This window comes from Pholcus phalangioides, unplaced genomic scaffold (assembly GCF_987345545.1).
Source record: "Pholcus phalangioides strain wild (caught in Gottingen) unplaced genomic scaffold, Ppha-v1.0 ptg000022l_1, whole genome shotgun sequence".
Taxonomy (NCBI): Eukaryota; Metazoa; Arthropoda; class Arachnida; order Araneae; family Pholcidae; genus Pholcus; species Pholcus phalangioides.
Genome location: NW_028301615.1, coordinates 21,970,360 through 21,993,150, shown reverse-complemented (window position 1 = coordinate 21,993,150; position 22,791 = coordinate 21,970,360). Strand labels below are relative to the sequence as shown.

General features: G+C 38.6%; 1 protein-coding gene across 1 annotated transcript in view; it reads left to right on the top strand.

Annotated features, from left to right (window-relative positions):
• The first annotated feature begins 6,931 nt into the window (after positions 1-6,931).
• Positions 6,932-22,791, top strand: part of LOC149069998 (uncharacterized) — a 100,106-nt gene continuing 84,246 nt past the window's right edge. The window contains exons 1-2 of the mRNA XM_089249416.1: positions 6,932-7,301; positions 18,683-19,466. Of these exons, the coding sequence (XP_089105542.1) occupies positions 19,170-19,466 (297 nt within the window). The 5' untranslated portion in view covers positions 6,932-7,301; positions 18,683-19,169. The remainder of the gene's footprint in view (positions 7,302-18,682; positions 19,467-22,791) is intronic.

Here is a 22,791-nt window from a genome sequence, read left to right as displayed (position 1 = left end):
AAAAAATATGTACTAAAACACCTTGGATAAAAACTAATGTAAATTCTTCTTTGATTAAAAGATATAATTTCGGAATGAATGAAAGAAATAATTTCAGAATAAAAATGAAAATTCACAGTAAGTGAAAGTTATAGTTTCAGAATTAATGAAAAAATAATTGTAGAATAAATGAAGTAAATAATTACAGAATAAATAAAAATTCAGAATGAATGAAAGAAAATTTCATAATCAATGAAAAAAATGATTTCATAATCAATGAAAAAAGTATTTACAGAGTCAATGGAAGAAATAATTTTGTAATCAATGCAAAATTAGAATTTCTGAATTGATGAACATTCAGAATTTCTGAATTGATGAACATTCAGAATTTCTGAATTGATGAACATTCAGAATTTCTGAATTGATGAACATTCAGAATTTCTGAATTGATGAACATTCAGAATTTCTGAATTGATGAACATTCAGAATTTCTGAATTGATGAACATTCAGAATTTCAAAAATAATTACATAATCAATGAAAGAAATAATTACATAATCAATGAAAGAAATAATTACATAATCAATGAAAGAAATAATTACATAATCAATGAAAGAAATAATTACATAATCAATGGAAGAAATTATTACAGAATCAATGGAAGAAATTATTACAGAATCAATAGAAGAAATAATTTTATAATCAATGCAAAATTACTTTCTGAATTGATGAAAATTCAGAATTTCAGAAATAATTGCAGAATCAATGAAAGAAATAATTACAGAATAAATGAAAGAAATAATTACAGAATAAATGAAAGAAATAATTACAGAATAAATGAAAGAAATAATTACAGACTAAATGAAAGAAATAATTACAGAATAAATGAAAGAAATAATTACAGAATAAATGAAAGAAATAATTACAGAATAAATGAAAGAAATAATTACAGAATAAATGAAAGAAATAATTACAGAATAAATGAAAGAAATAATTACAAAATCAATGAAAGAAATGACTTCCGAATTAATGAAAATTCTGAAGCAATGAGAGAAATAATTTCGGAATTAGTGAAAATTCAGAATCAATGTACGAAAGGATTTTATAATCAATGAAATTTCTGAATTAATGGAAGAAATAATTTCATAATCAATGAAATTTCTGAATTAATGGAAGAAATAATTTCATAATCAATGAAAATTCAGAATTTCGGAATGAATCCAGACATCTGGCAGCTGCTCTCTCTCTCTCACAGTTCAGTTCTCAAAACCTATATATAAGGTATATGTGTGGACATAAATTTTGAGAGGGCATAAATACACAACCTATGAGGGGGAAGGAGGGGACATTTTTCATAAATACTGAAATTCTTTTTTTCACCAATTGAGACAATATTTCTTTTATTGATTCTGGATTCTTTTATGAATTCTGAAACTCTGATTTTTCATTGATTACGAAATTATTTCTTTCACTGATTCTGTAGTTATCTCTTCCATTGATTATGAGTTTTCATTAATTCCGAAACTATTTCTTTCATTTATTCAGAACTTTCACTAATTCTCAAATTATTTCTTTTATTGATTATAAAATCATTTCATTGATTATAAAATCCTTTCATTGATTATAAAATCATTTCATTGTTTCAGAATTTTCATTAATTGTGAAATTATTTCTTTCATTCATCCCGAAATCATTTCTCCGAGAACCAATCCCGAACGTCTTGACGGCTTCCCCGCAGGAGCAGACCTTCAACTGCAGGTTGTTTGCGCTGAATCGCGCGGGTGCCTTCGGGGTTTAATCGGGCGAAAACGTTGCCAATGGCAACACGTTTGAATTTCGTGGAATTTCTCCTCGCATTCAACGTCTCATCCTTTTCTTGTCCCAAAGATGCCCTCACGTGTTAAAGGTTGACAGAGATTCAACCTCAGGGAATGACTTAATATTTCTTTTTTTTTTTTAATTACAGCGAAATCTACAACGATACTCGATATAACGATAAATCCCTCTACTACGATAATTTTTCAAATCTTGTTTGTCATTGCCTGTAGTCTGATGTTAACCTCCTCACGATACAACAATATCCTTTAGTTAAATAATATAAAAGAGTTATACAACCTTTACTTAGATAAATCTCTCTATAAGGGGCCGTTCAAGTATTACGTCATCTTCGATGGAGGGGGGGGGGGGGTTCCGATTTGCTGACTTTTGATGATAAGGGGGGAGGGGGCGGTTTGGATAATGCTTACGTCATCAACCACCCTTTATGAAAATATGAGTTAGGATTCAGAGGGGCAGAGCTGATGACGCGAAATTTTGCTGACAAGGGGGGGGGGGGAAGTGGCAGCGTTTTGCTGACTTTTTCCGACAGGGGGAGGATCAAAAATGGCTAAAAATTTGCTTACGTAATACTTGAACGGCCCCTAACGAAATTTTTTGAGATTTTTTTAAAACCGCTACAACGATATATTTTAATAATTCGCTTAAATCGTTTTGAATTAAATTTTCCAACTGAATTTTATCAATCAATTTTATCAATCAATTAGTTGATTGATAAAATTCAGTTGGATGCATTGCTGTCGTTTTTTTACAGCGTGATACTTCTGTGCAGTACGCAGAAAATAGCAATACCGATTATGCACTTCCTTGGCGCTTTTGGCGATCCTTCAGCGCAAAGCAATTGATTAATAATATTGTTAATAATCAATTGAAATTTTTTGCGACAAAAAAAAACACATTTTATAGTGGTACTAACCGGTGCCGTCTTAACGTATGGGCCGACTAGGGAACGGCCCGGGGGCCTTAAGAGAAGTGGGGCCTCACAAAAATTCGATCTAGTTGAAATTTTCGAGAGTGTATGTAAATTTCCCTGGTAGGACCTGAGAAAAATTACTTGGCCAAGAAGCCCATGATGTTCTTAAGACGGTCCTGGTACTAACAATGCTGATTTAGAAAAGATGACAAGAACTGTATGAATTTGATGACACGTGATGAAACATGACATATTACTTCTTGATATAACGATAGTCCGTATACAAAGTTTTTCTTTTCTCGCAGAGTATCGTTATACCGAGGTTTTACTGTAATTACATCTCAAAAGGAGATCTCATTATCATGAGAGGCACCCTGCACCTGAGGCGCCTGGGCCGTGCCCGGGTGGGCCCTATGCGTTAAGACGGCACTGGACGCTGCTTGAGGCAATTGATGCTAATTGTTTATGCAAGGTAATCAGGGACCCCAGAAGAGCACATTGCGTTAGTATTTAAGCATTTAATCATCAATGAAATTTTAAAAAATATTACGCTCATATCATGAAAAAGAGAACAATTTTAAATTTGAGAAACAATTAAATACTATTTAAAACAGTTTTATAATAAAGTCTGAACAAAAACAGAAATGAGAGAGATTATAAAATATTGGAAATTAAAATTGAAGTTTAAGAAAAATTGAATTTTGAAAAATAGTTTTTAAGTTAGCTGATTTAGCAACTAAATTTAATTGAATTTATTTAGAATGAAGATTTAAGTTGAAATCATAATTGAAAAAAATGAAATTAATAAATTAAAAAAAATATATTTTTAAAAAGCTAAATTTAGTCAAAAGAGTTTAAATTTTTCTTGACAGTAAAAATTTTGGGATATTATTTATTTTAAATATTTTTTCATTATAAATACATTCAACTTGATACGAAATGACTTTAAAATTAAAAAAAAACCCAGGATTTTTTAAAAAAATTATAACAAAAAATTCTGAAAATTAAAAAACAATTAATATAAACTATGCTAGTAATAAAATTCCGTTAAATTATTATACTCAGAAAAACAAAGAAGTTATATTGGAACTGGAAGGATTGAAATTTCGAAAGAACAAGGGAATTTAACTCAAAAGTCTTAAAGTGGTCCAGAGAACAGAACCTTAATTTTAAATAAAGTATATTAAATTTAAATTTTAAATTTTAATTTTTGAATTAAATTTTTAAATTTTTAAATATTTCATAAAAAAAGGAAAAACTTGAAACCACACACACACACACACATAGAAACTTAAAATTTCATTTTAGGAACTATGGTCACAAAATTTTTAAAATACAATTTTGAAATTTGAAAACTTGGATGATATTACTATTATTCGAAAGGAAAAAAAAATGAGCAAAAGGAAATTTTTAAAAGTAACCAAAATTTGATGTAGAAAACCAATAAGTGAACAAAATTTAATTTGGAAATTATCAAAATTGTGTAATCTAACAAGGCTTATGAATTTCAGTCTAAAAATCACGAAACTTTAACGTGACATTTGAAAAAATGAATTTTTAAAAATTATAATTTCAAAAATATCGCAATGTAAATATTTTGGACAAGAATTCAGAAAGAAATAAAATGTGCTATACAAAATTTTAAGAAGAAAAAAAAATTTTTTTTCATAGGCTCAACATATTTGAATTTAAAATTTTTTTCAAACAATTTATCTCAGTTGATATAAAATCGTTCGTACACTAAAAAAAATTATTTTTTTACAAAGTTTGATAAACCAATTGAATTCGGTGCAAAACGAAGAACAACGGCTAAAATTAAGAAAAGGATTATTAACCCAACAATTTTACATTGGAAAATTAGGCTTTTTAAATTTAGGAAAATTTAGTCGGGTCCTATTGAATAAATGGCACCTACTGACACAGTTGCAACAACGACAGTGAATAAGACAAACCAACAACAACAATTGAAAAAAACTGTTTTTTAAGAGATGCTGATAATTGATAACCAATCTTGAAGAAAACAATTCTATTTGAGCATAAGTCTCATTTTTGAAGTTGATTGTGGAATCAGTGTGAAGCAATGGAGTGAGAAAATTGAATTTTTTTTTTGATAACCCAACATTAACAAAAAAAGAAAGGAGACAAATCAGGACAGCAATGGGTCTCAAATCACAAAAGAAAAATTTATTTTGTTGAAACTTCACATAAGCCGAGCAATGATAATCTTAAATTCAATTCAATTCAATTTTATTCATCACATCATAAAACTTACATTGGCAAAACGAAGAAAATCCCTCCAAGGGATCGTTGTCGATCCATACTGGTGGACACGATTATTATTGAGTTAATTTTCAAACACGAATAGTAAATATTAATAATACTAAAATAAATAAATAAGTAAGTAACAAACAAAACAATGAAAAAACGCAAGACAGAGAAATCAGACAAAAACAGAGAAAAACAATTCTATTTGAACTGAAGCCCATTTTCAAACTCTATTGTTAAATTTATATAAACAAATAAGCATGAAATTGAAGAATTAAATCAAAAAGATTTAGAGAATCATCTCATCTTAAGGTAGATTGTTGAATGAGTCCTCACCAATAAAAAAAAAATAATTAAAACTAATCTAGAAACGTTCCCTTTCAAAGTTAATCGTTAAGTGAGTCTTTACCAAAAATATAACAGGAAAATTATGAAAAAGATATAGACAATCTTCCCATTTCAAAGTCGATTGTTGAATGATCTTTATCAAAAAAATGAAAAAAACAATTACCAAAAAAGACCTAGAGAATCGGATAGTTTATAAGTATGTTGATGAATGAGGTCTTTATCAACAACTTGAGAAAAAATAGTTATAAGGGAAAAATCTCGGAAATCACCTCATTTTAAAGTAGATTGTTGAATGAGCCTCCATCAACAAATAAAAAATAAAACGAATAGTAAGAAAAAGGGGAAAAACCTAGAGAAACGTCCAATGGTAAAGTCGATTGTTGAACGAGTCCTCATTAACAATGTCAAAGAAAAATTAAAAACCTAGAATCGGTATCATTTTGAAGTCGATTGGTGAATGACTATCAACAAAGTAAAAAATTAAACTTTCAATAATCTCATGAATTTTGAGAGACTCACTGAAGCACAAAAAAAAAATTCATTGTTGATAACTAAAAAGACAAACCAACAAATCACAAAAGAAAAATTTTGTTAGCGAAAATTTGGTAAATGCCGATAATTCTTAGAACAATTTCAAAAACTATTACAATTGAATGTCTCTTTTTTGAAGCCTATTGTTGAATTAGTCTTCACCAACAAAGTAAAAAAATGAAAAAAAATTGAAATGATCTACAGAATCTCGTCTCATTTCAAAGTCGATTGTTGAATGAGCCTCCACCAACAAATAAAAAATAAAACAACCAAAAAAAAAATCTAGAGAATCGTCTAATTTTAAACTCGATTGTTCAACAAGTCCTCATCAACAAAGTGAAAAAAGAAGTAAAGTAAGTAAAGAATTAAAATATCGAGAATCGTATCATTTTGAAGTCGATTGTTGAATGACTGTATCTACAAAGGAAAAATTAAAAATTTCAATAATCTCATCAATTGGCACTGACGCACAAAAAAAATTTATTTTTGATAACTAAAAAGACAAACCAACGACAACAATGGGTCTCAAATCGTAAAAGAAAAATTTTGTTAGCGAAAATTTCGGAATTTAATTCTTAGAACAATTTCAATTGAAGAAACATATTTCTGGAGCCAATTGTTGAAATAGTCTTCATCAACAAAATAAAAAATAAAAATTTGAAAAGATCTACAGAGAATCGTCTCATTTTAAAGTCGATTGTTGAATGAGTCTTTATCAACAAAGTGAAAAATTTCAATAACGATATAGGATCTCATAAATTATAACAGCTTCATTCACACAACAAAGAAAAATCAAAAAAGTTATTGTTCATCACACAACAATAGCCGAAAAAGAGATCAACAATCACATCCGAAAAAACTGGGAGGGGGGAAATAACATAATTTTTCCATAGACAACGGACGCCATTTGGCTTCAAATCATCCATTTGGCTAATTGGATAAAAAAAAAAGCCGAAGAAAAAGGAAATGAATATTTCTCGCCTATTTATCGCCAAAGCGTTGCATTTCTGAAGCCAACAAATGCCAAAAGTGTGTTAGTGCGTGCGTGTGTGTGTTGGGAAATAATGTGTCGGATCGAATTCGTTCAGTTGCTCAGTAGATTCCGTACGTGATTTGTTGTCGGCGGTGATTTTTAGTTTTCTCGCCTCTTGTCGTGATCATCTCTATTGTGGATATCCGAGTATTTTCAACGGAATAATCTCCCATTGCTAAAAAATTCCTCTTCACAACAATGAGTTAATCACCCCGACAACACAACAAAATTTTTCAAGTGTTTATAACGAAAACCGTTTTTTTTTCGGTTGTTATTGTTTTGGCGGCCGTTTGTTGTGCTGTGTAAGTGTGTGTTTGTGTGTGTCTGTGTTGACACTGAATCCGTTTTGTGGATTAACAACTTTTTGCAGTGAATCCGATAATCCAGGAGATAATCTGTAAGTAGATAATTATAATTTATAATAATTATTTTTTCTTAAAATTTTTGTTAACGTTTTATTCAACAGTCGTTTTCAAACAATGCTCCTGGAATTAGCATTGTTTTAAAATGATTGATAAGCTTTTAAAAACTATGTCGGTGAGTTATTGGTAGGGATGAACAATTCTCATTGAGATTCTTTTGATTGTTGCTTGTCTCACTGATGATTGTTGGAGGATCGAAACGATTGTTGCAGCTCTAGCTTTGATTGTTTGCTAGATATTGAATGAAGGACGATGTTTCGGGCTATTATTTTTTAAATAATTAGTGAATTATTTGGAAGATTAATCACAAAAAAACTCCAATCTCTGAACCGTTGAAGGTTCCCAAATAGTGACCCGCAGCCGATACTCGCTACCTCCGGAGTCTATTTTTTGTTGAACTGTTTCAAACGGGGTTTGAATGAGAGCTAAAACGTGTTCTCTTTGTTCCAAGTCAGTTCTCTCTGAAAATGTGGAATCGGATTTTGGCTGAAAGGTCTTTGAAAATTATTTCACGACATAAATCAAATTTTCCCTCGAAAGTCACAGAATCCCTCGAAAAGTCTGTGAAGATTTGGTTTGGTCAGCTTCAGGTTGAAAGGTCCTTGAATAACTTATAAAGTGGCTCAAAATCTAAGATGGGAAGGTCCTAAAAAGTCAAGATCTGAATTGTACTTCCAATCAAAAGTCACTAATTCCCTTTAAATGCCTCTGAAGATCTGAAATCAGACTTAGGCTCAAAAAGGTCCTTGAAAATTATTTCAAGATCTAAATCACTGGCTCGGAAGTCGCCGAATCCCCCCAAAAAAACTGAGGATTTGAAATCAGACTTGCGTTGAAAAGTCCCAGAATTCCTTGGAAAGTGTCTCAAGATCTGAAATTGGGCTTTGGATAACTAAAATGCCCTAAAAAGTCAAGATCTGAATTGGACTTGGAATCAAAAGTCACTGAATTCCTTGAAATGTCTGAAGATCCGAAATGTGACTTCAGCATGAAGGTTGGTGAAAAGTCAAGATCAATCGGACTTTTTGTCAAAAGTTGTCGATTCCTCGAAAAGTCGGTGAAGATTTAAAATGAGACTTAGGTAGGGCTTGACAAATCCTAGGGCGCCAGATCGCTATAAAATTTATTGGCGCCTAAAATTTTTAATGTGATTGCGAGATTGGAGTCTGAATGACAATTTCTTGATTTCATGAAAGTGTCTCTTTCGGTATAGACAAAGGATATAAAGTCCCGGAAAAGTCTAAAAACATTATTTAGGACAGTTTTTCTCGAAATTAACATCATTCTTGGAGGAGGGGGGCTCCTAAGAAATTTTGCTGGACCCTAACATTTTTTTTTTGTCAAGCCCTGGACTTCTGATATGATCCCTGATTTTTTTTTTTTTTTGAAAAGTGACTCGGGATCTAAAATGAGACTTTGGATCAAAGGTTCTAAAAAAAGTCAAGATCTGAATTGGACTTGGAATCAAAACTCACTGATTCTTTTGAAATGTCTTTGAAGATCGGAAATGTGATTTTGACAGAGAAAGATGTTGGAAAAATCTCTCCAGATCTCGGTCGGACATTTGGTCTAAAGTTGCCGAAGTTCAGAGACTATGGCTCACATTTTCTAGGAAATTGTTTGAGGATTTAAATTGGACTATACGTGTCTAAAGTCGCTACCCTATTTAGAAAGTCTCTGAAGATTTAAAATCCGGCTTTGGTTGAATTGTCCCTAAATCCCTTAAAAAGTCTCTGAAGATATAAAATATGACTGGATCTAAGGTCCTTGAAAAGTCCCTCATGATCTAAATTGGACCCCACCTTCTCCGATCTAAAATTCAATTTTCGGTTAAAGGTCTGAAGATCTAAATTGGAATTTCGATCAAGTCACTGAATCCCCCTTAAAGTCTATAATTTTGGATTGACTGACTAAATATAATGGCATTCCAGTTAGTCTTTATTTATAGATCAGAAAGAAAAGTTTTCAGTTCAAATAGATTTTGGGAAGTTCCCTCTTTTCAAAGGCAATTGAAGTCACTTAATCTCATTAGAAAAATGCGTTTCTTCTTTGGTAGTATTTTTGAGGAAGTCACAGAATGCAGAAAAGCCATGGTATTTATGAGAATTTATCGGAAGAAGTCCGTGAAAAGTCTTAAACCGGGGGCGCTTGAGAAAAGCGGCACAAAAACAGCGTCGTCTAGTCCAGGGGTTCTTAACCTCTTGTGTTCACCACACACGAACTCCAGCTTCATTGCAATTTACTGTCATTAATGAGTTTGGTTGGAAATAAAGGCGCCATCTATCTGTGGTCGCTTTAAGCTCGTTAGGGAAAATATTTTAGGGGTCATTCAAGTATTACGTCAGCATCGGGGGGGGGGGAAAGGAGGGGTTTCGGATTTGCTGACTTTTGATGACGGGGGGAGGGGGGGGGGTTGAAGGTTGCTTACGTCATCAACCACCCCTTTTTGAAGATATGAAATATTCTAAGCTGCTGCGGAAGGGGGAGGGGGGTCAGTGTTTTGCTGACAGGGGGGGGGGGAGACAAAACTGGCTGAAAATCTGCTTACGCAATACTTGAATGGCCCCTTATCTGTATATTCTTCGGGTTTGAACCTGGGACCGTGACGGCAACCTTTATGGTGGTAGACGAGCATCTCACCACCGCGCCTAAATATTTTTTTAGATTTGTCATTCCCGTCCCTTCACAGAATAATATTCCACCCATAATGTAAAAAACAATAAGTTGATTGTTCTCATTCAGAAAGTGTTCCATGGGCCCCGTGAGATCACTCCAAGGACCATTGGTCTAGTCCAGGGCTGGACAAATCCCAGTCGCCATGGCGACTAAAAAAATTGACCTCGGCGCCCAATTTTTTTTTGTCTTGTAATTGAATTGAAATTTTAGGACAGCACAAAATTATTGGAAAGTGTTTGCTAGCATGGAAAGGGGTGCCTAAGTCCTAACAAGACAAGTACAAAAATATACTATTTTGCACAAGTTTTGTCGATAAAAGAATGCCTGGTGCCTGGGAAATTTTGTGCTGGTGCCTAAATTTTTTTCCTCATTTGCCATGGCCTGGTCGCATTAATTTCATGAGTATTCACTGGAAACAAATCCCCATCCTTGGAGAATTCCTCTAAAATTCTCCGAAAATTACGGTATTTTTATGGGGACAGGTCGCTTCATCACAGAGGCGCCGAAATGAAAACATTGAATGGGGGGGGGGGCCCGAAAGGTGCATCGGACTCACGCATGTAGTAGGAGGGGGAGTGGTGCTTTGTACTGTATTCATTAATTATTGGGGAGTCTCAAATACCCTCACCCCGAGGTTCCGACGCCTATATGCCCCCATTCACAGTCACATAATTTCATTCATTTCTAGTGTGCAAGGTTGGATTCGAACAAGACACGTGTGAGCACCCGAAATCATGTTCAATTCCGATGCCTTCATGTGCATTTGAGTCTACAATACCGGTGATTGGAATATCGTGACTTATCGTTTCCGATTCGGCGTGGCGGTATCCCTACTACACACATATTCTCGTTAGCCCCGGCCTCCGGATATACCGATCTTTCTTTTTTTCTCCCCCTCCCCTTGTCTATTTCCATGCGTGCGAAGTGTCGAGCCCATCAGAGCGCTGGTGTTAAGCGCATTCGGTCGCCCCCTGCAACCCCGAGAATGAGCTCGACTCGGGGAAGGAGGGAAGGTGGCGGCAGAAAAGAGCGGAGAGAGGCACAATCTAGAGATGATCGGTGGGAGGAGAGGAAGGAGGACAAGTCGAGGAGGAGGAGGGATTCGGCGCCGCTAAAATTTTGTGAACTTCTTCCCATACATCTGCCGATAAAAAGTGACCCCCCGATTTGGCGAAATTGTTTTTTGTTTGGCGATACCGTGATCTTTTTTTTATCCTTCATTTAATTTATCCGGGGGTGGGGGGGGGCGGGCTGTTGAAGTAGCAGCAATTACCTTGGGCGTCGAATCTTACGGAAAACAAAAACTAAAATGACGTTTCAAATTCATTGAATTTTATAATTTTATCGTGAAGGGGGAGGAAGACAAAATATTGCTCCCCACCCCAACGAGGAAAAAATCAGTTACGGGCCTGGCAGTGATATGTTAATGCGGGGGGGGGGGGGTTCTCGTATTGTGCACCGCGGCCACTCCAGGAAAATAAATCGGTCGTTTCAGCAATTAAAAAAAAGTCGAAGGGGTCTCGGCCAGGGCTCCCACATTGGGGGAGGGAACTTAAGGGGGAAAACAGCCCGGGATGAATCCGGTTATTTTTGTTTTCTGGACTACAAATTTACTTTAGGGGGTTGCACTACTAAATGTGCAACTTACTTCACATAACATGCGAATTTTTACCGCAGAACATTTTAAGTTAGCTATGAGGGCTTATTGCAGAACAACGCAAAACATTCTGTTTTCGGGGGGGGGGGGGGCAGCAAAATTTCGTAGGCCCCCAGCAATATTTCCCCTACAAAATCGGTCCAAAATAGTGTATTTTTTTTTACTTGTCCAGAACTTATTGGATCCTCTTCACATGCTAGCAGACACACTGGTATAGTTTCCGATAAGTTATGAATAAAAAGTATTAGCCGCCAATTATAATTTTTTTTAGTCACCTAGGATTTATCCGACCCTGCTTTACAGCACTAATTCTCAACTTGTGCTCCGTGGAAATCTTAAAATTCTGCTTACGGTTAGTAAGCAGAATTTTCTCGGGGGGGGGGGGGGGGGTTGGTGTGTTACGTTTTTTTCCTGCAGAATAACACTATAATCTCGGCTTCTTGCGTGCGCCAATGCACCTAATCAGCTTAGGGAAATAAAAATCAGCTAATTCAGTGAATAAATAAAAAAGAAGCCTATGACTCTCGAAGAAAGTTGGAGGAACCTGTCTCAAAGGGTGGGCCAACGATGCCCAGACCCCTGGAAAATTCAAGATTTTTTTTGTTCCCATAAATTTGTACTCGATGCCTTAAGCCCCACCCGCTCCCCCTCTTTCTCCCATCAGGATGCGTGGAAGATTTATGAGCTTGGACGATAAAATAACGACTTGTTTTAATATTGTTCCATAAATGTATTCGGGATCAAGTGACTGTTCGAAGCCTTCATATATTGGTAAAGGAAAGATCAACAACCTTCCACCCCCCTGCGTGGGCATACTATAGGATCGGTTTGCGCAGGGCCCTCAACCTAGGGCAATATGGGCTCAAAGGGGAATCGGGAGTAGAAAAGTTAACGAATGCCTCGAGATACAGTTACAGTTGTCTTAGATGATGACAGCGTATTACTTAATTGAAGTGAGAATGTGCCGCAGGCCTAGCAAGTGATCTGGAACAGCGCCCCAGTTCACTTAAGTGGTCCGAGAATATTCCACGAACCATTCAAGTGATGTGGAGCTGCACCGCGGATCACTTAAGTGTTCTGGGAATGTACCCCAAGTCACTTGAATGATCTGGAAGTGTGACACAAACCACTTAATTGAAGTGAAAATGTGCCGCGGACCACTTTAGTGATCTGGGAATGTGCCCCAGGTGACTTGAATGATCTGTTAATGCGCCACTTAGTTAATTTTTAATTCCTTGATCGTTGTCTTGGGCCACATCAGATGATGATGTGGGGGGGGGGGGTTGAGCATATAATGCCACGGGTTGAGCATATAATATTCTAGAATCTAGATACATAGGAGGTAATGGGTAGGTCGACAGGTCTCCCAAGGCGCCTTCAAATCGTTTAAGAAATAAAGAGCTCCAAGTATGTATGTACTATATATATGAATTCGGCTTTTGAGCGACTCTCAAAATGCTAGGAACTAGTTGAGACGGCTTTGAATAGGGGTCGGTGGGTGTAGAGGGGTCATTCAAGTATTACATCGGGGGAGGGGGATTCGGATTTGCTGACTTTTGATGATAAGGGGGGGGAGGGTTTGAAGGTTGCTTACTTCATCAATCACCCCTTTTTGAAGATATGAAATATTCGAAGCTGCTGACGAAATTTTGCTGACAAGGGGAGGGGGGGGGGGAGGTGGTCGAAAATGGCTGAAAATCTGCTTGCGTAATACTTGCATGGCCCCTAATTAAAATCCCCTGATTACGAAAATCAATTCATTCAACATAATCCTTTGTGTTTTCCACCCTGACCATTAGATACGGAATGGTTATAGATGTCATTTTTTGTGTGTCAATGTCCAGTTGATGAATGCTTAACGTGTCCGTCATGCGTGTGACCATTAGCCGAGCCACGAGTCCATATTTACCATTTTTCTTCTTTTTCCTTCCTTCTCAGTGAGAGAGAAAGGCAATATTCTTTCTTTTCCTTTTTTCATCATCAAAACATGACCCGTTTACCCAAATGCCTTTTGCAGTTGCCGCAATGCACATACCAGGACATAGATACATCCGGCATAATCACGTGACAACTTGCGAAATTTGTCAGTTACGGAGGAGATCCAAACCATATAATATTTGACTTCACAAACCGAAATCATTGATACCCATCTTAGCGTTCTAAAAAACCCCGATTTAACGAATTAGACCAGCATTTTCATTCGATAAATCGATAAAATTCGTTTTTACTAGAGTTCGATAGCATGTGTGTTACGCGGTACAAGTCCGAACACTCCGCGAGCTGGCCGGAGACTTCGCGCATTGTCTGGACTTCAGACGCTCGCCATTTAACGAAGTGACCGAGCAGTTGCTGCCCATTTGTCGAAGCGTTTAGACTTCAGACACTGGCCACTTCGCGAAGTGATCGACTTGTTGCTGGCCATTTATCGAACTGTTAGATTTCGGACATTGACCGTAACGTTATGCAGTATGCGCTATTATTATCTTCGAAAATCAACTTACTGCGTTGGTTACCACAGATGTCACTATACGGCAATATCGATAAACTGTTTAGTTACCACAAAATGGTGGTTCACCCCCTTGAAGTAAGCTACCCTCCGCCCCCACCTACTGGAAAAATGTGTGTGAAATTATTAAACCACTCTTCCGTACATAGTATACCCTATACATAGTACTGACCCTTTGGATTTTTGTTTCGCCTATTGAATCCCATAATCAGGTTTGCATATCACAGAATGGGAGTCTTAGATTGACCGCATATTCTCTACGCTACTGGTTTTTCAGAAGGTGGTGCAAAGGGGACCGCGAGAGGTTGCTAAACAAAACAAGGTGTGTTTCAGGATAAAGACAATAGAACAACAGTAAAGCTATATGAATGATTCGGAGCGGGAGGAAGGTTTCTTGTTTGTCCTTTATAGACCAAGGGCCCTCGGATAAATGCTGATTGTAAAGCACTGCTCTGCGACAGTAGTTCCTGGTAACAACAGAATGTTTGCGACTTGCGTATTTCATTGTACAGTGCAACAAAACGGCTGGAAAAATCCCAGGCGCCAGGTTGCCGTGGCAATTAGGAAATTGGTATTGGCACGTAAAATTTTATTTGTGCAGGCTCAGAGCAGCACAAAGTGTTTTGTATTTTAACATTATTTGTGTAACTATTATTTTCAACTCTATATTACCTATGCCATAAGAAAATTCAAAAGAAGCATTATTTTGGACCTTTTTCTCTGGGTAAACATTTTTTTGGCGCCTAGATTTTTTTTTTGTGATTTGGCCCTGGTCTAAGGATGGCTAAAAGTTTTCTGATTTCATAATAAACTGCCTCCCAACATGGAAAGGGAGTCATCAAGTTCCAGTGAAGTCGAAAAAAATATTCAAGACACTTTTTCTTGCGAAAATACAAATCTTGGCTTCTGCAGATTTGGTCGGCGCCTAAATTTTTTTCGAATTTGTCAAGCCCGGCAGTAAAAACTCTCTTTTGTAGACATCGGCGAGAACAAAAAAAATCGTCCGTCAAAGAGGAGTGACCAGTAATCAGGGTTGGAAATTATTTGGCTGTAAAACAGGGTGACCGGAAAGGGGGGTTTACTATTTTTTTATCCTATTTTTTCGCTCATCACTAAATATTTTTTTGTGCCCCTCACGTAACAACCCCCCTCCCCAACAACTTCCTCTTTGGAGTACGCCTACCACGGTTTGGGAGCCACTTCTCTGCAGAAAATGTGACTTTTGTGACGTTCCCGTAGATGTAGACGTGATAGATATGGACTTTTTCCTGAGAATGCCTAACCAGTACCGTCTAAACGCATGGATCCACCCGGGCACCTCAAGAGAAGAGAGGGGCCTCAGAAAAATGAAAAGTAGTTGAATTTTTCGAGAATTTGCCAGGTAGGGCCTCGGAAAAATCACTTGGCCTGTGGGCCCATGATGCTCTTAAGACGGCCCTGCGCCTGACACTATCTCGAGAATGTTCATATCTTAGTAAACCGAGTTCCCTTCCATTTTAAACTGACCCAGGGCCATCATTTTTTGTGCGCAAAATTATGCATCTTTTTGTTGGCTGTTTGCATTCCATTTTCCGCAAACGTAAGATGGTATGAACCAGATTTGAAATCCGGGATCCACGACCTACCCGCAAAACAGCACCGAAATCCAACTGAACAGCAGCTGCTCCAAGGAGGCTCTGAAAAGGAGTAAAAAAAAAGGAACAGATGGGAGGAGGAAAGAGGGAGGGCCCTTGCTTTTCCCGATAGGGAAGTTCTGTAGTGACTCACGTGTCACGAAAGAGACATGGAATGACTCTTATGAATCGTAACCACGAGAGTGAAGATTTGGGACCACCTGAAGATTTAGGACCTGGAAGTCGATGGCTCAATAGGTCTTTACAGGTGCTATTATCACAGGCGTATTTACAGGAAAGGGGGGGGGGTAAGCTCAGGGCGGCGATAAATTTTAGGGATGATAGAAACTGTCAGTTAGCGACCAAAAGAATGATGTAGAACATAGGTGCTCAACCCATGGCCTGCGGGCCAAATTTGGCCCTCGGAGTCATCTGATGTGGCTCGCGACCTCAAATATAATTTTGTAAAATTGAACTAAGCGGCACATTTCCAGATCACTTAAGTGTCCCGCAACACGTTTTCAAATTAACGAAGTGTCCTCGCACACTCCTAAAGGTTGATCACCCTTGATCCTAGAAAGTGTAAGCATGGGAGTGACAAAAAAGAGTTAGTGATCTAGTAGTAAGTAAGCGAGGGACGAAAAGAGTGACTTAAAGAGTATGCAAGAATGGGATTGACCAGAATAGTGACTTGGAGATTCCACCACGATGGTTACCTTTAGGGTCCACTGGTTCGATCCGGTGGGAAGAACATAGATAACGAGTTCTTTACCTACCGAGCATGAGCAATACCTAGAGATAAAAGGCGTCCGCACGCTGCTCGTGACGTCAGCAAGTAGTCCATCCTTATTCAGAATATTCAGAGAATATTTTCTGCTGCACGTGCCAGTATCATCGTTGTGCGGAAAAGACACGATCGGGCTCAGAATTGGCGATTTCTAAGCCCCACATCCAATCACCAATTTGTCAGCCAACTAGGAAGATTCTACGCCACAATAAGAAAACGAAATAAGATGATGGTAGTTCAAAATGTGGAAAACTCGCTAGGTGGTTTTAATCACGTTACAGATGAACTTGGCAACCCGTGCGGAGGTCTTTTCGGTCTCTCCATCGGTGGTAAATTGCTGTACATGGCGATGTGGCCGGAGTTGGTGTGCGGTAAAGTTGTGGTAGGCCAATGAGTGACCTAAAGAGCGAAATGTTGGATCAGAGTGAGTGATCAAATCTTAGTGTGTAAGCATGGGGATGACCAAAAGAGTAACCTAGTGATCGAGGGACGAATAGAGTGACCCATAGTGTAAAAATCATGTGTGTGACAGATACAGGATCTTATTTACGCACGTGGGGGGGGGGGCTAAGTATTCTGTCGTACGTGCGGCATCAAGAAAATTATTCTAGGGCGACAAAATTTGAAAATCCAACTTGGTGAAAACCATAATTCAGACCATTATTTTGTTTATTATTCAGGGTGGTCATAGAATATGCGAGCCCCTAGCGGCCGCAAAATCATCGAATTTGGATGAAATTCGAGATACAGGAGTTTCTGAGTATGCGCTGTATGATGTGGAAAAAACCCCCTCAATTCTTGCGGTTACGGCCACAACAAAAAGATTTCGAAAAATTTCGTATGGCAACACCCACTTTTATGCATTGCAAAATGGTCAGCGTATAAAAAAAAATACATAAATGGCTTTAGAACGGTACCCGTAGCACCATGAACATACAATACAATACAATAATAATTATACAGGGCTCTCGGCTACTAGGACCATACCCTGATCATGAGAAAAAATAGAGGAGAAAATTGACAGGAAAGAAGATACCCGATCATAACCCATGAACATGAATGCGGACGCAGATAAAACACCAACGCAAATATACAGAAAATACAAAAAATTCCTCTACAATAGATCTCGTCCAGTGCGCTAGACCAACACCTTCTATAGCAGATAGAAATCTAGCCATGACCTTCTAGAGCAGATCTGCTCTAGAAGGTGTTGACTGGACGCTCTGTCGGGGAATTTCTTCAAATCTGCCGAAGTCCCTGACCGAGCATCTAGCGCACCAACCCCTTGGTGGACGGGCCTAAATGTTTTGCGGCCCTGTGCAAAAAATATTTGCGGCCTTCTGAAAAGGTTCCCCAATGTCTATGGATACCTTGATGCCCGCCAGGTTTAATTTGGTACCTGAGAATGACTAAAACTACCATTTCATGGTCATAAAAAAGCCATTCGGCAGTGAATATGGATAATAGCGTCCGCTGCCCAGTAAACAAATTATGACTGTACCCCTAGGAACTTAAAGGCTGAGGACTATCAGGGCTAGAAAACCGATTATCTACCCAGGGCCTCAACTGGATACTCTTTTCAGCCGGGTAAGTATGTATTATGCCTCCATGTAATTTTTAATGAGTGAATTAAAGAAGAATTTAGCCCCCCCCCCCGGTCCAGCGCCGGACCTGGACATACTGTAAATGCTGCGAACTGAAGGGGCCGAGTTTTTGATCGCCAATTGAAAGGGGGGTGGGGTAATTTTTTTTTCACCAAAATATTATTCGCTTAAACTTGAAAAATTTCCAGAACCGGCTCTGGATATGTCAAAACTCTAGGCCAAATGGTTGAACGTCTGAATGTTAGAGGTTCTCTATCTTGGACCGAATTTTGAGCTATTTATGTAATCAAACCATTTTTAATCTCATTTTGCGGCCTGGTGCGGACTCACCCTTCGCACTTGCCCAAGTCCGGGCCCTGGCTACAGGTATCGTTCCAACGCCCTTTTTTTTTCTCTTTTTTTGATACGCTGATCATTTTGCAATGCATAGAAGTCAGTGTTGCCATTCGAATTTTCATGAACACTCTGTATTATCATTGTTAGTGTCGTTACATCTTCATATTTATATTGCAGGTTGGCCGGACGTCCATTTTGGTGGACTTACAACTAGATCATCATCATGGACCATAGAAGATTCTACGTCGACCGATGGGCGGTTGTGACATCTTATTTGCAATCGCGCTGCTGACCGAGGGTCATCTCCGTATTCGATTATACTCTCCTCCGATATCGAAGCATGTGTTCAGAAGACTTCGCGAGATTTCGCGATTAGAGGCCGTGTCACCCCCATGGAATAAACACGGGTCAAAATTAATACGGAAAAGGCTATTTTCCCCCCAGCCCGAAAATTGCTCGCCACGGGAACCCAACAACCTGGTACCGTCCACCATACCAGGCCGCAAACAACTGCCGCCCGGCCGTCTTTCAACACCAGCAGCAGCAAGTGCCGACGCCTCCGGACAGCAACGCCAGCCAGCAACAGCAGCAAGGCCTAAACCTGAGGCCAAGGCTGGACCAGGCCCTGGAAGCTCTGGACCACGGCGTCGCTTACGGGGGCGGGATGACCGACGTCCTGCCTCCAAAGCGACAGACCGTGGTCGATAGGCTCCGAAGGAGGCTGGAGCTGTACCGTAGGCACCAAGGCTCTTGCCAGCCGCGGTACGACCAGGCGGCCAATGGCATCTACGACGCGCAGAGGCACGAGACCTTGCTTTTGAAGCAGAGGTTCCTCGAAGCTAAGGCGAAGAAAACGAAGCGGGCCGATAATCGGCACTCCGCTGCTCCCAGGGACAATGTCAGCAACAACAATAACAACAACATGGGTAATAACAATGGCGACGTCAAAAGTGCAATTGCGGTAAGTCGATTTCAGTACCATTTTGTAATTTCATGATTTTTTTTCCGGTTTCATAATTTCTTCCCTATGCTGTCTTGTTACCAAGGGATGATCGGGGCCCCCCCATATTCTGTGGTTAGACCAAGATCTTTCGCGAGCTTTTATGCCATTTTCCTCACGGGTTCATTTACACTGGAAATGAAAGATAGTTATAACACGACTAGAGCCCTCTTAGCCTCTTTCATATAAAGGGCCATGCACTCGTACATAATGGATTTTTAATCTCGCCAAACTATATTGCCCTTGGGCTCCAACAATCGCAGAAAAATCCCGAAAACTTACACGGCCTTCTATTTCGTATCTGTCGCTTTTACCGCACTTGACGGGTCCGTTACTAGAGAGGTCTGTCTAGCCGAAATTCGGGTCCGTTTTCCGAACCCTTCTCAAAATTCTAGATCTGAAAAACGGACCCTTCTCAAAATACAAGTTAACGAGACCTTTAAATTGGCATTTCATTTCTTCAGTGATAATTTAACTAGATTATTTCGCTTGCCATTTATTTAACAGCACCATGGGCCCGTATAAAAGATGCTTATGGTCCTCTGTATCTTACCGTAACTGAAGTACCACCGCTACACCGGTTGTGAGCCTTGCTGTGTTTCTAAAGGTGATATAAGCCAGGGCTGGACGAATTGAGAAAATATCTAGGCGCCAGAGAAAATTTATAGGCGGAAAGAAAGACCCAAAATAATGCTTCTTTTGACTTTTTCAGGGCTGTGTTGGCATTTTTTTTTTTTTGTGTATGTGTTTCAGCGCTCTTTCATGTTGGCAGATATGCTCTGCTACGAATTCCAAACATTTTATGCTGCAATTTAGCAACTACACAAAGGGAATTTTAGGCACCAATTCCAGTTTTTTCAATCGCCATGGTGACCTGGCACCTGTGAATTGTCCAGCCCTGATATAAGCTAGTTATAAAAAATGTTCCACTGCGAGAAAAAGCTAAGGCATCTCTAGACCAGTGAAAGCCCAACAGTACAAGCCACCACCTAGAAAAGCCCCTGATAGCGAATCCTTTTAGCTTAGCATAAGCCATCCCCCTCCCAATACGGGTTTCTCAACCTGTGCTTCACGGAGGACTCCGCGGCTGCTCCAGAAATAAAAAAAAATAGGCCTACGGGGATAAGCCATAGAAATTATAGAGTAAGAGGTTGAGAACTGTTGACCGAATACAACTCTCACCACCTACCATCACCGAAAGATGAGGAAAACAAATGTTTTTACATAGGCAAATGGTATGTTTTCACACTGACTGACTTCTCCTGAAGTAACTAGCGACCCCTATTAAAAATCTTTTGAACTTTTTTTTTTTTGCATTGTATTTTCCCGTTATGCATCTGGGGCCTCCAATCCGTGCCCTGATGGGTCCCATGTCTTAAGAAAGGGCCCTAACATGCTCTTTTCCCCCACCCACTGCTTGCGATATAAATGTTGTCAAGACACGCTTAGGCGAATTTATAGTTTTGCTGCCTTCCGCTCCAATTTTTAGACTCCAATTTCTTGACCACCCATTCCCGAAATTTGCTGCCCTGGGCTAGAGTGGCCAGGCGAGGTACCTGAGAAACCGGGACAAATCCCGGAATCCATTAATAGAAACCGGGACATTACAGTATAAAATTGCAAACTTATAATGCATTACCAAAATATCATACTGCTTCTACACAAAGGTGCCAAAATGGGTAAACCATCACGACAGGGGTTATGAATGTCGGACGTCCCGTATATACGGTATTGAAGAGCGTACATTATAAACGGGAAGGGGAAATTTTTTTTTAATTACATCTAAAACTTTTAATTATTGCGCAAACAGAAATCTTTTCTTTTCACTATCATTTTTTTCTAATTCTAACACATTTCATGAAGCTATGGCATTTGCGTAGGTTTTTTTGAGATTTTTACTTTTATTGGAAATATTAGCGCCGTCTATTGGCTCTGCAGAGAACAAAAAATGTATACGTACTGAAGACAGCTTCAAGCCCCTAAGTCTAGGTTGTTTTATAAGTCTTAACTAACAATATATTTGACAAAATTTCCAAATGTTTTATTTAATAAAAATATCATGTACGTAACTGGTTAATAAACATTAACAGTTGTCGTGTGAATCAATGTTCGATCAAGAACCTTAACATTGTCTTTGAGGGAGAAATTTTGATTGCAGAAAATTTCCTATCCAATTAAGCCGGACGGGACTGTATTTAAAAATGATTCTATTTCATTCGATCTCTGATTGCGCTAGTGGGACGAATAGGCTTCCCGAAAGCCTTTTTGGGGACAGTGAATTTAATAGTGAAAAGCCGGGAAAAAAAGAATATCTGGCAACCCTATCCGGTTATAGCCCGTTCCATAAATATGATTCTACCAGAGAGAGAGAGAGAGAGTCATAAATTAGTGATCACTATCAGAATTCGGCCCTGTCGGAAACTGAAGAGAAACAACACTTCACCCTCATCCGGACTGAAGTAAAAAACCGCTCCAACTCCCCCTCCTACAATTGCAAAAACCAGAGAGAGAGATAAGAAAAGGGTTGTCCCTGCTCGAAAAATATATCTCTTGGCATGCAAGTCCTCGCCATTATTTTTTTTTTGCAAAACTAGCAACTAGTTCTGGTGTGTGTGTGTTGGGGAAATCCCTCTTCCCCTATAACCACACAGTGCTCTCTCTCATATATCCCGTCACACATATGTGTGTGTGCGACTAGCAACGAACTGGTGTACTTCTTTCTCTCTCTCTCTGAAACCGGTCCAAAGGAGACAGCTGCATATTCAACCAGCCAGAAATTAGAAGAAAAGAAGACTGAACACACATCCTTCCCTCCCTTTCCTCATCCACCCTCTGGTTCTTTTTGTATTACACTATCTGTCTCTACCAAACCCCCCCCCCCCTCCTTTCTTCTGTGGCATGAAAATACGTCGCGTATGGTGGTGGACCATTCTTCCACACAATTTGCGCATTATTCTTTCCGTAACATGTTGGAGATGGTATTCCTCCTGTTCATCATGACTGATTTAGGGGGGGGGGGCGCCCATGGGCAAAATAGACATCATAGGCTCTCTTGACTAGAGCCGAAGATGTTTGGTGGATTGTTTTATTCAATTATGGGATCCTGGACAAATGCCTCTACCATGTGAAAATAGGGCCTAGCCGAGTCAGTTAATTGTAGTTTGATTTTTTTTTTTTAACGCCCTGATCATTGGGAGCTTGGGTGAGGGCGCTTCGAGCTTTGATTTCGCCTGAATTTGTCTGATGCCCCAGATGCTGGACGATGGAGCTGTGTTTAATCTCGCTC